Below are 14,603 nucleotides of genomic sequence, written 5' to 3'. Positions count from 1 at the left end.
CAAGACATATTCATACCATAAGACAACTTCATAATACCAATTTTTGTGCTCTGGAGACACCCTTAGCCAAGGACATGGACATCCGGTTCTGATCCATAAGAGTTACCCCCACACCACATAACATAACTTCTCTAAGAACATTTACATCATAAAGAGAAGGCAACTTCCTTAGTGGTGACACAACAGTGTCCAAATATTGAGAACATACTATATGCCAGATATATCACTAAGTTTTTACATAAATTGTGACTTTAGATCTCATAGTCAACCTGATGAGATATTATTAACTCACCCTGTTTCAGAGACAAAAGAGATTATGTAATTTTCCAAGATTATATGTCAGGTAAGTGATAGAGGTGGGATTTGAACCTGGATCTGTTTGATTCACTGCCCATGTTCTTTACCACTACCCTGTGCTATCTCCCAGCCTCTCTTGAGAGAGAGTTACCATATTATAATGTAGTGGGAAGTCAAAATATGGCAAATACTATGTCTCCTGGCCTCCTGGATTCAAACACTTCTATAGACTATTTCTCCCTCTGGAAACCTAACACTGTACGCCTGTGCCCAACAAGTATTCCCGTCACCAAAGGGCAGCCTCAGGAACTCTCCAGATTCCCCCTAAACCCCAGTCCCCAGCATGTAAATCAGATGGAAATCTCCAGACATATAAACTCCTTGTCCTTTCAGAGAAGTTGGTTCTGGAAGACAGGTGACCAAGTGTTTTCCTCACTGCCACTTAAGGAGCAGTCTCTACTCTCTCAGTCATCCAAGTCTGTTTTAGCTCTGCACATATAAGTACACACCACCAGTTGGCAGCAACACATCCCCTGCAGTGTTCACACTGGCACATTCATCTTCCTGTACCAACTGTCAGAGAATTCCTGACACAGGCCAGCCTACTGAAAAGGAGAAACTGAATCAAGGTTGCTGGGGACAGTGGTATTAGTCCAGGGAATTGCTGGATTCTCCACTGCTGACCAGAAAGGAAATTAACATAGGCCCCAGGAGCAGGAAGCAGGCCTTCTCCATGGTGTGAAATGCCACGTATATGGAGTAGCCCGTTGTCAACACTGCTGAACGTATATGTTTACCACATGGAAACCTATTTACCTGTTATCTTGGCGATGGGTGTGGCCACACACCTACTCACTTTTATACCAACGCAGTTGTCACTGGCTGAATGGTATCAAAAACTGATGTCACGGTTGTGAAACAGTAAGTTTTGAAGCTGTGCCTAAAAAACTGTGTGTGTTATAATTGACAGCCATTGTTTTTTCATTTCTCCTCCCTAGGGGGGTGTGTGTGTGTGTTCTCTCCCTTGGTATAGTTTTCAACTCTCTCTGGTTCCAAAATGATTTGAAATACCAAGCCTAAAGAGAAATAGATGCATTTTTGAGCTGAGGCCATATGCTGCTTGGAAACATATCCGTGTAGTTGGCATTTTACTCATGTTACTCTAGTGCTAAGAACCTCAAAGTCCCGTATGCATGCTTTGAGATTTCAAATGGACCCTCCTGTCTAATTATTTCACTCCTTCCCCTGCAGCAGTCGGAAGGTTTGAGTTTAGAATACAGCCCTAGCACCTCCCCTCTAAATTCTCTAAACCGCCAAAAACTGTAGCAGCGCTAATTAAAGTTGGGCAAGTAGAACATGAGGTTTGCTCATTGTCACACTCTTGGAGGAGAATGGGAAACATACCAAAAACATTGCTGGGGATAAGGAGTGATGTAGACTTCTTTAAAATGACTAGTGATCTACAAATCTATACCAAATTGCTACTGCACAGTGTGCCTAAAGTTGGGTTTGTGCAGATACCTCATTAACTTAAAACTGTCCAGTATCAACAAACTTCTACTCTATTCTATTCTAACACTTCTCATTAACTAGCTATCCATTTTTATTTCCATATTTCATCAAATCTAAAATGGCATGAGTTATAAGAAATAACATTTTTATGTTACACAAGAAGACAAAATACTGCCAATTATAACATGCATGCCACCTTAACAGTCGTCTTCCATGACACTGTGTGAATCAGTCACACTGCTCTCTCATTGCTCTCAAGCCTCCATCTCTTCCATAGGTTTTGGTACTTTTTCCTGCTCGTTCCTTCATTAGTGTTGCTTCCCTAAGCAAAGTGTGATAGGCAATGGGTTTGCATATATCTCAGTAACACACTGTAACAGACTCCGCTTCTGTGTCTTTCTTTTTTCAATCTGGTAAAGCATTTGGATCTTGCTTTGCAAGGTAATATGGGAATGCCAAACAAAGACAAATGTTTCCCTTAGTAATATAACATTTATGCCCCACTGCTCTGTTTCTGTGCCGTGGTGCATACACAGGAACATCTTCTTTCAGTGCCAAATCATAGTGGAATCTTTTTGAACACCATTTAAATGGCAATTAAACAGAACACATGCAGTGCCAACAATGCCCATAATTTAGAAGTGATAACAAAATGAATAGCTGTGACCAAATTTATGCATGTGCAGAGAAATGACAATGGTGCTGTGACTACTGCCAAGTTATCAGCAGTTTTAAGATACCATCAATATTAAGACACATCCTGATTTCAGTGATGTTAAAATGTGGGGAAAAAAATGAACCATATCAATGAAATATGCTAAACTGTGCCTACTTCATTTCATCAACCCTGTTGATTCATTCATTCATACAGTCACTCATTTTGTTAGACCAAACTCCAGGGGGGCAAGAACTTTTTCTGTCTTGTTCTTTACTATATGCTAGCCACTTAGGGATAGTCTATGACACATAGTTAATCTGCTCCATAAATAAATATCTGTAGAATGAGTGAATGAATATCCTCCCATGGAAGGCGTGGAGACACATCAAGTAGTTCACTACTCTCCTGCTGGTTAGAACATGTATTCTTAAAATTATTACATTGACAGAAATGCCAGACATAGAAAAAGGGTATAGGCCAGCATTAAGTCCTTGATTTTATTTACAGACCCCTATTCAAACTATGCCATGCCATTACAAAAACTAGTTCAGGATAGAAGAAACTCCATTGTAGCTTTCATTAACCTTTGACCACTGAAAGAATTTATAACAACTTAATATTTTGATTCTTTCATATGATCCCAAATCATAAATTGCTTGAATTTTATGCTTAGTTCAATTTCATGTACTTGTCCTATTGGATATTTGACAGTAACCAGAATTAATAGGCACATGCTTTTCCTTCAGTAGGCTCTTCTGAAACAGAAATTCAGTGCTGATGACCTTGTCTGGATGTGCATATCTGAAAGAATATATATATTCATATACACGCACACACTTTAAGGCCTTGCCTTACAGTCTACTTTTTAACCCCCCAAAAAGGCCATCTTGACATTTTGACAAAGAAAAAGATGAAAAGGAAGGAGGAAAGCCTTGATAGGCAATAAAGACCTCCGTCTGTCAGTGCTTCTGCTTCCTTATTGCTTCCTAGTCGAGCAGAATGTACTTCGAGGCCAAACAGGAAGCTACATGAAGATGTGACAGAAGGAATGGCAGGGAAGCTTAGCTTAGCAGCAAGCTATGAAGCAGTCCTGAGGATCCAAAGTGAATAATTAGCATTGCCCAACTAACTCCACAGTCGATGAATGTGATAGCCAGACCCGCAAAGATACGCCCCAATTCCAGTTCAGTAAAACATGGGACTTCCAAAACACATATGTAACCAATTAAGGTCACTTGTGGGCTTCTAATATACATTCGGTCACCTTGCTTAGGGAAGAATAAATGGTGTGTGTCTCTCCCCATGCACAGGCAAAGCAGTGTGTGCTGTGAAGAGACCTGACAGATAGATCAGACCTGTCTTTTTCACATAATAGAAAATAATTACTAATTCAGTTTTTTGGGCTGTATACTAAAGGAACTTACGTATAATCACTTTTATTAAGTATTGTTAACATGGGCCAGACAGATGACAAATGACAAAAATAAAGATTTTATTTATTTATTTACTTATTTATTTAGAGAGCCTGCACACGCTTTACGTGAGTGGGGGAGGGGCAGAGGGAGAGAGAAAATCTCAAGCAGACTCCACACTGAGCATGGAGCCAACCCAGGGCTTGAACTCACGACCCTGAGATTACGATGTGAGTCGAACTCAAGAGTCAGATGCTTAACCACCTGAGCTGCTCAAGCTCCCCAGAGACAAAAGTAATTTAAAACTTTTTTTTTTTTTTTTTACTGAACACACAGGGTGGGATGAAAGAAAAACAGAATAATCTTAGCTGCCAATTCTATGATTATGTGGGATATATTTAATCATGTATGGGAAGACATGCAGACATGGAAATGACTGTCATAAAGGAAGGAATTTATTGTGCTTACAGATTCCTAGAAGCAGGAGGCACATAAGTCAGGCAGGGCCACATGGAAGTGGAGGGAGTAAGGAGTGAATGTGGGCAAGAGAAGCAGGAGAGGCAGGGCAAGCCAGGTTTAGGGCTAAATAGTTTCAGAGTGCTCTGGGGTATAGAGGCTGTCCCTAGTTGTCTGGTATCTGACCCTGGGGTGATTAGGGCACGTGGACAGCAGTGCCGAGTGTGAGGGTGGGGAGGATGGGCTCTGGATTGATTGGTTTGCATATGAAAGACACTGGAAGGCAAATTATTTATCTCTAGGAATTAGCTCACCCTGTGAGAGGCAGTGCCTGCAGGATCATCAAGAGCCCAAGATGTCAAAAAATCAGAATACAGAAAATAAAAAACATGGTTAATATATGGGAATTTTTAAAATAGTCCAGTAATGAATTAGCCCCATGTACACATGGAGCATTCAGCCAAATACGCAGAAATGCCTCGCTCCGGATCTGACACATGGGACTCACCCAGTAAACATTAATTACATCTGAGTTGTGGTACCAGATGGTCCAGCCACACTCACAGTCAGCCTTTGCTGCATATTGCAGTCAGGTGTGCAGTGTTCATCTTGAGAAAAAGAAAAAAAAAAATGAGGAACCACACTACGTAAAGGATCCCCAGATGAAAGATGAACCACCCAGGACGAAGAGGAGGCAAAACTGTTAAGTTGTTAAAAACATAAATGAACTCTTAAGCAAATACACCTTTAACTCTAAGATCTTAAAATCTATAAGGTAATTATATGTTTGGGGTAATTCCTTAGTCACTGTGGATTTGGAATATCAGTAGAAGTCAGGAAACCTGAAAATTGCAGGCAACTTATAGAAAGGTTGTTTCTGAGTAAAATTGGAGTTGCAAAGTGAATTGTGTATTGTAGATGTGCTCAGGAGTACACTTCTAAATGTGAATTACTCAAAATAGTATCAAACAGGGGCGCCTGGGTGGCTCAGTCATTAAGCCTGCCTTTGGCTCAGGTCGTGATCCCAGGGTCCTGGGATCCAGCCCCACATCAGGCTCTCTGTTCAGCGGGAAGCCGGCTTCTCCCTCTCCCACTCCCCCTGCTTGTGTTCCCTCTCTGGCTGTCTCTCTCTCTGTCATAAATAAATAAAATCTTTAAAAAAAAAATACTATCAAACATACTATTGGTGTAGTGACAGGTCTAGGCACAGAATGGTTTAAAAATATACCTGTACTTTCCAGATGCTGATGGAGGGTGGCGATGAGTGGGATGGATGTGGGGTTAGACTCAAGACATTACTTTTTTAAAAAAAATGTTACTGAAATATAGTTGACACACGTTACATTAGTTTTAGGTAAGTCTGACAGGTCTATACATTATACCATGCTTACCACAATGTAGCTACCATCTGTCACCATGTAACACTATTACAATACATTATATTGCCTGTGCTGTAACTTTCATCCCTGTGACTTATTCCTTTCACAACTGGAAGCTTGTACCGCCCCCTCCCCTTCACCCATTTTGCTCATCTTCCTGCTCCCCTCTCTTCTGGCAACCATTAGTTTGTTCTCTGTATTTATGGGTCTGTTTCTGCTTTTTTGTCTGATTGTTTTTTTTAGATTTCACAAATAATTGAAATCATATGGTATTTGTCTTTCTCTGACTTATTTCATTTAGCATAATGCCCTCGAGGTCCATTCATGTTGTAGTAGATGGCAAGATCTCATTCCTTCTTATGGCTGAATTGTATACACACACAAACACACATACATCAATCACATCTTCTTTATCGATTCACTTCAATGGACACTTGAGTTGTTTCCATATTCAAGACATTGCTTTTTATGATGAATGGCAGGAGTGCAGAAGGGTAGAAGTGTTAGGGCTCACAGCTAAGTAAATTAGATGAGTTGTTGCCATGGTCAACCTTATGATTTCTCTTTATGTGGTTAGTTAATAATTGTAATGTCTTTAAAGTCCAATGACTTTTCCTTAGAATCTTGACCATGCATGTTAAGAAATAATACTGAAAACATAAGCGGGAGCTCCATCTAATACTATAAGAAGGGTAATTTCTTCAGTGAAAACTCTGAGACTGCCTTCTGCTTATAGTTCTTTCCATTTGTGGCTTTACACTCATCTCCGTAGCATTGTGTAAGAGCTTATCTGTGTTGATGGAAATTGTAGGGATGTTTTTACTGGAGCACAGCTGCTCCCCCATTGTGTTTCCAAACTGACATTATAACTCTTTAATTAAAGTAGCACTATTAGCCTAAAGTGGACAATGAAAGATTTTCTGCCTGGTTTATGTTGCTGACCTAGATTTGATGTTGGTCAGGACACTCCTTGGGTTTATCCATAACAGTGAAGAAATGTCTTTTAACCTAATACATGTTTTGAAATCTAGGCTTTTATGTCCTTTTGAACTCTGATTTCGTACACAATTTAGGCCCATGTGAAAATGGAGTATTCAGTCAAATGAGATAATGTACCGAAACATTTGAATCATCAAAAAAACCGTGATGAACAATTACATCTACACAAGTGCTGCATGTTGCTTTCAACATTAGTGATACTCATGAGTCCTTTGCTTCCTGGAGCCCTTTCTTTGTGTTGATGCATATTAAGTGAGACCCCATAATGGGAGGGTGAGGTGAGGGGGGCAGCCTTCCTGGAGCTATTCTATGTATTTGCATTCTATTTTAGCTTTAACCTTTATGAATTTGAATTGCACTCTTTTGGGGGTGGAGTGGAAAGAGGCATATTCTTGCTTATTTTGTCAGCCCTAGAGCCTAGAAAAGTAGCTATAAATGATAGGCACTTAATAAATATTTGCTGATTTAAAATATATTGTTTAGTTGACACAGGAATTCCTACCCTTTGGCTCAAGATTCTTATTAATTATGAAATAAAAATCTTACATAATACTTTATAATTTGATAGTTAAATCACCAATAATGAAGTATCAAAAACATCAAAAGTGAAATTTTAACAAATAGAAGTCATGAAGATGAGTTTGGCTTAACAAATTAAAAAATCTATTACAAATGGGGGACACCTGGATAGCTCATTTGGTTAAGCATCCAAGCTGAAATTGCTCAAGGCCTGATCTCAGGGTATTGAGATCAAGCCCTGTGTCAGGCTCACGCTGGGTGTGGAGCCTGCTTAAGATTCTCTCTCTCCCTCTCTCTCTGCCCCTCCCCATTCCCTCTCAAAAAAAAAAAAAAAAAAAAGGCAACAATAACAACAAAAACCTATTACAAATGACCATTATTAAAATTCTATGATATTGGATTGAAAACTAGACAGACAAAAATGTGTAGAAATTCCAGACTTTGATTTAGATTACCTAGGGAAATTAATGTAAGACACAAATAAGCAATACCACTTTGAAGAAAAGGTCAATTGCTTAATGGAGTGTGCTAGAACTTAGAGTAACAGTTTGAAGAAGAGAAAACAGTAGAAAAAGAATAACAAACATATTTTGGTCATAACCAAATACAGGTTTCCCCTGCTATCGAAATTAGAGTGTTCCTGTGAAACTCTTTGTAAGCCAAGAGGGTGTAAAGAGAAAAAGCAATTACCATTTTGTAAAAGTGAAAATCTTCTTCAGATTTCTTTTGGTTAGTGAAAACAAGTACTGATGTAGGCCTTTTGTAAAAGCTAAGTGATGTAAAGCAAACTTTTGGATAGCAGAGGAAACCTGTGTTGTAATAAATTTCAGATAAGCCATAGCACAAAATGTTGTAGGAAAAAGAAAATACCATATGCATATGATGGATACTTGTCATTTAGTATTTGTCCAAACCCACAGAACATACAGCACCAAGAGTGAACCATAATGTAAACTGTAGACTTTGGGTGATTATGATGTGTCCATATTGGTTCATCAGTTGTAACAAATGCACCACTCTGATGGGGGATGTTGATAATGGGGGAGCTTATACATGTGTGGGGACAGGGCTATATGCAAAATCTCTTACCTTTCCCTCAGTTTTGCTGTGAACCTAAAACTGCTCTAAAAAATGCAGTCTTAATACAAAAGGAAAGGAAGGGAGGGAAGGAAGGAAAGGAAAGAGGGAAGGAGGAAGGAAGGGAGGGAAAACAAGAAAAGTAATGTATTTATCCCAGGTCTGAAGGCCATGAAGATTTTTCTGAATGTTCATGTCATCTTACAAAAGACAGATGCTTTGGAATATAGAAAACTGAAAAGCATTTAAATAAGGAAATATAATAAAAAATTCTAAAAGGTAAAATGACAGAATGAGAAAGAGCATGGGTAATAAAAACTTATCTAAAATATGTAAAACTGGCTCAGTCGGAAGAGCATGTGACTTGATCTCCAGGTCAGGCCCCACGTTGGGGATCGATATTACTTAAATAAATAAATAAAAATAAAGTTAAAAAAATAAAATATGTAACAAGTTTACATAAATATGGGATATGTGGCATGACTACTCAGATTCTGGTGCATGGGGTTGAGGGAAATGAGCAAACATTTTGGACATTGAAATACAAATCTTAGATCATCACATGATAATGTCCAGGGCATAAAACAAACAGATTAATTGCTACAGCTTAAAGGTGTAGTTTGTGCTTTGACAAAAATCAAAAGTGATTTGGGAATTTGGAAGTCTCTGTCTACTGACTTCGTTTTCATTTGTTGAACTAGTAAAACAAAAAATAAAAATAATCCTTAAACCACCACTAACGAAGTTAGATCATAGGGACTTTATTCAGAAACCACTTAAGACAGAATTACATATAAGGATTTTCTTCTCTTACTTAGATGTTTTTCTAAACAGTAGAAACAAATCCAACAGAAGACTTCAGTGTGGACACTCACAGACTCTAATAGCACATTAGACTGTCTCCACGTAGTTGTATCTCTTAAAAGCACACTTACCTGAAACAGCACTTAAGATTTTGAAATTTGATCTCACTTATCCAAAACAGTACTTAAAGTTTTGAAATTTGGTCTCAATCCTCACAAAATATTCACTTCAGCAGTTTTTCTTATTTCTGTAGAAACTGCTGGTGGAAACTCTGTGAGTACTGCATGGGAATGGAAAATAATTTTCTTGACTATGAAAATGATCAGAATAAAGGTTGGAAATCTCTTGAACAGTGGCTATGTTATCTTGGGTATGTTTTTGGAATGGGGAGAGCTTTGATTCAGACTGATCTGGACTTGCCGTCCCCTCATCCACAGAATGAGAAGTGAACATGTTGAAGACTGTGTGGTCAGTTCCAAGCCAATAGCATTACAGTGTCTCCTTACCTCATTTCACCTCCACAGCAATCCCCCTTTGTGTAATAGACCCAGTTATTATCTCTATTTTATAGGTTAGGAAACTGAAGAATGAAGAGGCTAGATATTTTGCCCAATGTCACCCTGATAGCAAGTGAAGAAGTTGAGAGAAGAACTCAGAGTGTCTGACCCCAGAATCATGAATTTAAGCACCTACATAATACTCCCAGGGTGTATGCTTACCATCTGTCAGTCTTGGCTTTCTTGTCTCTGAAATGGGACCGCTGATTTCTACTGGGCAACGTTGTTACGAGTTTGCGAGAGAATATATATAAAATATCTAGTGCACTAATGGCCTAGTACAGAGTAGTTGCCTATTGTTATTGCTACTTTTGTTGTTTTTGGAAATGACTGTAATGTGACAGTCTAGTGAAAATCCTAGCTATTTTTGTCTCTCAAATTTAGCCCAGTCATGTCCACTGCTATGGCAACCATTCTATCAACCATTCTATAGGCACATCCTTGCTGGCACCTATAGTCCAGTCTAGAACGTCTCTTCTCTCAGGGATCTATCTTTTCTGCCTTACATGGGGTGTCTAGATGACTAGAAAGCAGCAGAAGTGGAAACAAACACTTTAAAGTGGGGGCACAGATTGGCATTATTCTTTGCAGGAATTCTCTGTACCCACTCAGCAGAACAGTGGAATTAAATCCACCAAAAGTAGAACAGGAGGAAAGTTTCCACTCAACACTCTGATGCCAAGAATTGAAGAACTCTTACCTTCATTTTCTATTTTTTAAGTCCTGGATATGTTACCTTCTCAAGTAAGAAGAAAACCATTGGCAACCCTAAGTTTACTCTTGAAGTAATGACTAAATAGAGTGCATTTAATTACAGATTCTATGTGTTTGTAAGTAGTTAGCAGATCTTAAACATTCTTGTAAATATATTGTAGTGAGTGAAATCTACATTGCATTCCTCCTGGCTTTTCCTTAAAGAGATCCTGGGGCATCCATTTAGGAGTTTTTAGAAATCAGTTATGAAATTGCTTTTTTATTCTCACAGGTTCAACACCTTGGCTATGTGACCCCTGATTAATACATTTAAAAAATATTTTAACATACTTAAGATACATTAAAATATATTTTAATATTAATACTTATTAAAATATTTTTATTATGCAACTAATGTGTTCAATGTTGAAAAATTTAAAGATTTAGTTAAATATTAGAAAATAAAAGCCACCCATAATCCCACCTTCTAAGTGTGATCACTGTTTGCATTTTGCATGTTCCCTCCCATATTTCTTTTTTTCACACATATTATACACAAAAAATGGAATCATTTAATATAGAGTTTTGTAAGTTGCTTTTGTAGGCTAATACAATTTATCCCAAATGTCTTTCCATGATAGTAAATCATTACATAGCTTTTTAGACAACCTGAAAGTTATCAGACCTTGGTCCTTGTGTTTTGAGACACTAGAAAAGCTTCCACTTAGCCCCAAGACTGGGGACTATGTCCATCTCTACACAAGACATACCCCAATCTTGAGGAGTTTTAGAGTAGCGCAAGCTTGTTTTCACTTGCAGAGTGAGAACTCTACATCTGGATTCCTACCTCTGCCTGGTATTAGTACTCTTGTTATCATGAGCTTCTCATTATTTTCATCACCTAACGAGGGGCATCAGAGTATCCTGGTGATTCTGACATGGAAGTGCGAATGAGGTTTTTCTGCTTTGCATCCTCTGACAGATGAATGTCAGGAGACACACAACCCTGCCAACTGGCCTCTTAAAACCAAGCCCATCTGCCGATCAAAAGCTGCCATTCAGAATACTGACACCCTCCCTATCTTATGATTTTAATTTCTGCAGCTGGCTCTCAATTACTGCTTCTCCTGGGAGCCGCGATGCCAACGATAATTGAAACCCACAGATAATAACCAAACTTTATGACAGTTTAAATCTCCTCCCCATCCGTCTTTCAGCCAGAGCTGCTCACAAATGGACTGATTTGAGTTTCTCCTCCTTTTATTTTTCCTGATTAGCCCCTGATTCAGAGCCTAACGAGCAATGAGGTAGCCAAAATTTGGTTGCCAGAGAGACAAGCAGAGCCCAGCCTGTCTTTGTGCTCCTGCAGTTTGAGTGTATCAGTCTTTGAAACCTCAGTGTCTTCACTGTGAGAAGCACTAAGCAAGGTGTTTGGTACTCGTAGAATCAGGCACTTACTGTCCCTTCTTGGTTCTTTATCCAGATATTTTGCTCACGAGCATGTAAATTGCTTTTTTCTATCTGGGTTTTCCAAAAGCCCATCAAAACTCTGCAAACATGGGCGCCTGGGTGGCTCAGCTGGTTAAGCGACTGCCTTCGGCTCAGGTCATGATCCTGTAGTCCCGGGATCGAGTCCCGCATCGGGCTCCCTGCTCGGCAGGGAGCCTGCTTCTCCCTCTGACCTCCCCCCCTCTCATGTGCTCTCTCTCTCTCACTCTCTCAAATAAATGAATAAATAAAATCTTTAAAAAAAAAAAAAAACTCTTCAAACAAGTTCCAAGTAATTGATGTTCTTTTATTTTTTAAAACAAATACTAACTTAAGCTCCCCTTTCCTCAGTCTGCCCTCTTACCTCCAGTCTCCTGCGAAATACAAACATATATATGGATATATATATGTGTGTGTGGGTATATACATATATGTAAAATACAAACACATTTTAAAAAATGAATCAGAGCCACTATTCTGTAACCTCATATATTTGTGTTCTTTTACCTTCTCCACCAAGGGCCCCTGAGCTCTGAAATCACCAGCAGCCAAGCATGACTACATGTATGCCAGCACCCTTTCCTCCCTGACCAGCATGGGGCACCTGTCTTACTTCTTTAGCCCTCTCTCCTCCAACTTAAAGTCTTCTTTCCACATTTCCATTTCTCTCTTGTCCTTTTTTTCCTTTTGTACAATGTCTTTTTCTAATTCCCTGACGTTGTTGTCCTCGACAAGGACATGTGATGTATCTAAAAGAACAAACTTTAAGACCATGGTATTTCCTGTGACCATCACAGCTGTTAAAGTCTCCTGAAACAGCACACTACCTATTTACAAGATTTTCTTTCTTAAAGGAAGTCATCGGGCATTTGGCTTTCAGGGCATTCTTACAGCTAGTTGGGTTGTATAACTGGAAGAAAGGGTTACTGCCGTCTGGTTACATCATAGATGCTGAGAAGGGCCATTTTGATTTAGACATTGCAGAACATTTACTTCTGAGCATATTCTCCCCATCTTTGCTTTATAAGTGGCTTATTCCTTAGCAGTAGTAGTGATTCAGGCCCAGTGGGACCACTCCAGGCTATTTGAATAAGCCATCAATAACATTAAAAGCCTTCCCAGACACTGATGTTTGCCAGCACTTACAGGCTAGTGCAAATTGGATGAGTGCCTTTTGGGTGTTTTCAGTTTCTTCTCAGTGTTTGTTAAACAGTTGAGGCATTTATCAGAAATGACAATTGGACACAAACACATTATAGTATGTGCTTTTAATTGTATTGTTACTGAAACTTAATTCAGGAGAATCAAGTAGAACTTGATTTCTTGTTGGATCATGTCCTTAGCACTGGAAAGAAATACTGGAAGTGTTGAATAGAAATTGTATGTGAATTATCCCCATTGAGTAGAAGACAGTCAAAACTAGCACAGCCTCTGGACCGGGTGTGAGGACTGTTGATTAGGAGACAGACAGGAGGAGCCCAGGGTCTGCACCCTCCTCCTCTCATCTCCTGCCTGACACAGCACCCCAGGCCCACTGGCCCAGCCAAGGGCCAATGCCAGCTGGACCCTGGATTAGGCAACAAGAAACAATTCAACGTTAACAAGGGACCTGAGGAAAATGGCAGAGGCACTACTGACTTCATTTGTATCCTGGATGAGATTCAGAACATCAGTGATTTCTCCCTTGAAATTTGTGTGAAACACGGGCAACATGTATCTTCTCTTTGTTTTTCTTTCCTTTTTTTTTTTTTTCTTTCCTTTTTTGGAAGAGAGTCTATAGCTTTCTTTGATCAAGTTCTTACAGGAATCCATGGCCAGAAAGTGGTTAAGAACGACAATTCTAGTTTTTCTCCCCTGTGTATAATAGTCTCTTCTTTGCTAACTGTAAGTTTTATTCAATTTGTCCTGAAAGAAGTTTGAGATGTTCTAAACCACCCAGGTTCATCATCTATAGCCGGGGAAAGGGGCACTTCGCTTTTAAACCTGAACCCTTACCTTCCTGAGCACCCAGTTAATCCAAGAAATTACAGAATCAGAGGGGAGGCCGTTCTATGAGGCTGAACAGTATGGAGGGTGATACCATCCACTGCCAGTGTGGTCTGACAGCTGCGGAAGATGATGGATGGTGTAGCTGAGCGGGCAAACTGGGCTGCCATCTCAGTGAATGGGTTCTGTGAATGGACCTTTATTATTTGGGCTCAAGTAGGCATAAATTCCCACAGCTTTGTTTATGGCCCTAAACAGCTGAAGGTCCAAATATACCTTCAGAATCCTAAATTCTAAAATATGGCCTACTAACACAGTACTTTTAAAAATATATGAGCTTTGGAATCATAAGTGTAGTAAGAATTAATGATACTCATTTTGTTTTCTACTCAGAGTAGAAGTTCCTCAAGAGTAATGATACTGGTCAGTGGAAAGAATGGGTGCTTGAATAACATACATAAATTAAACAGAATCCCCTTTTAAAAATGACTAACATAAATAAAATAACATCTGAAATAACATCAATAAAAATGAAATCAAGTCATAACCAAGTCCTGGTTCAGATGCAGTTAGGTTTTTGAGAGCTTAATGACTGTCCTTTTTTGTGCCACACACTATTAGTGATCAATTGGCACTAAATATGTGAATTTTTTTTATTTTTGGAAGTTTTTTACTAGTATCTTAATATTGGTATTATCATCAGTATTGTGGAGAATGCTCGACCTTATTTTAAAATGGAGATTCAAACTAACCTTTATTTTGCACT

At 39.0% G+C, this 14,603-nt stretch overlaps 1 protein-coding gene across 4 annotated transcripts in view; it reads left to right on the top strand.

Annotated features, from left to right (window-relative positions):
- Nucleotides 1-526: 526 nt before the first annotated feature.
- FRY (FRY microtubule binding protein) overlaps nt 527-14,603 on the top strand; it is a 426,749-nt gene continuing 412,672 nt past the window's right edge. For all 4 annotated transcript variants that reach the window (XM_032403234.1, XM_032403231.1, XM_032403233.1 and 1 more), the window contains exon 1: nt 527-1,218. In XM_032403234.1, coding sequence (XP_032259125.1) covers nt 1,184-1,218 — 35 coding nt within the window. In that variant the 5' untranslated portion in view covers nt 527-1,183. The remainder of the gene's footprint in view (nt 1,219-14,603) is intronic.

The sequence above is a fragment of the Phoca vitulina genome, unplaced genomic scaffold, assembly GCF_004348235.1.
Source record: "Phoca vitulina isolate PV1807 unplaced genomic scaffold, GSC_HSeal_1.0 scaffold5, whole genome shotgun sequence".
Taxonomy (NCBI): domain Eukaryota; kingdom Metazoa; phylum Chordata; class Mammalia; order Carnivora; family Phocidae; genus Phoca; species Phoca vitulina.
The sequence above is the reverse complement of the archived record's forward strand: the minus strand, read 5'-3'. Positions and strand labels throughout refer to the sequence as shown.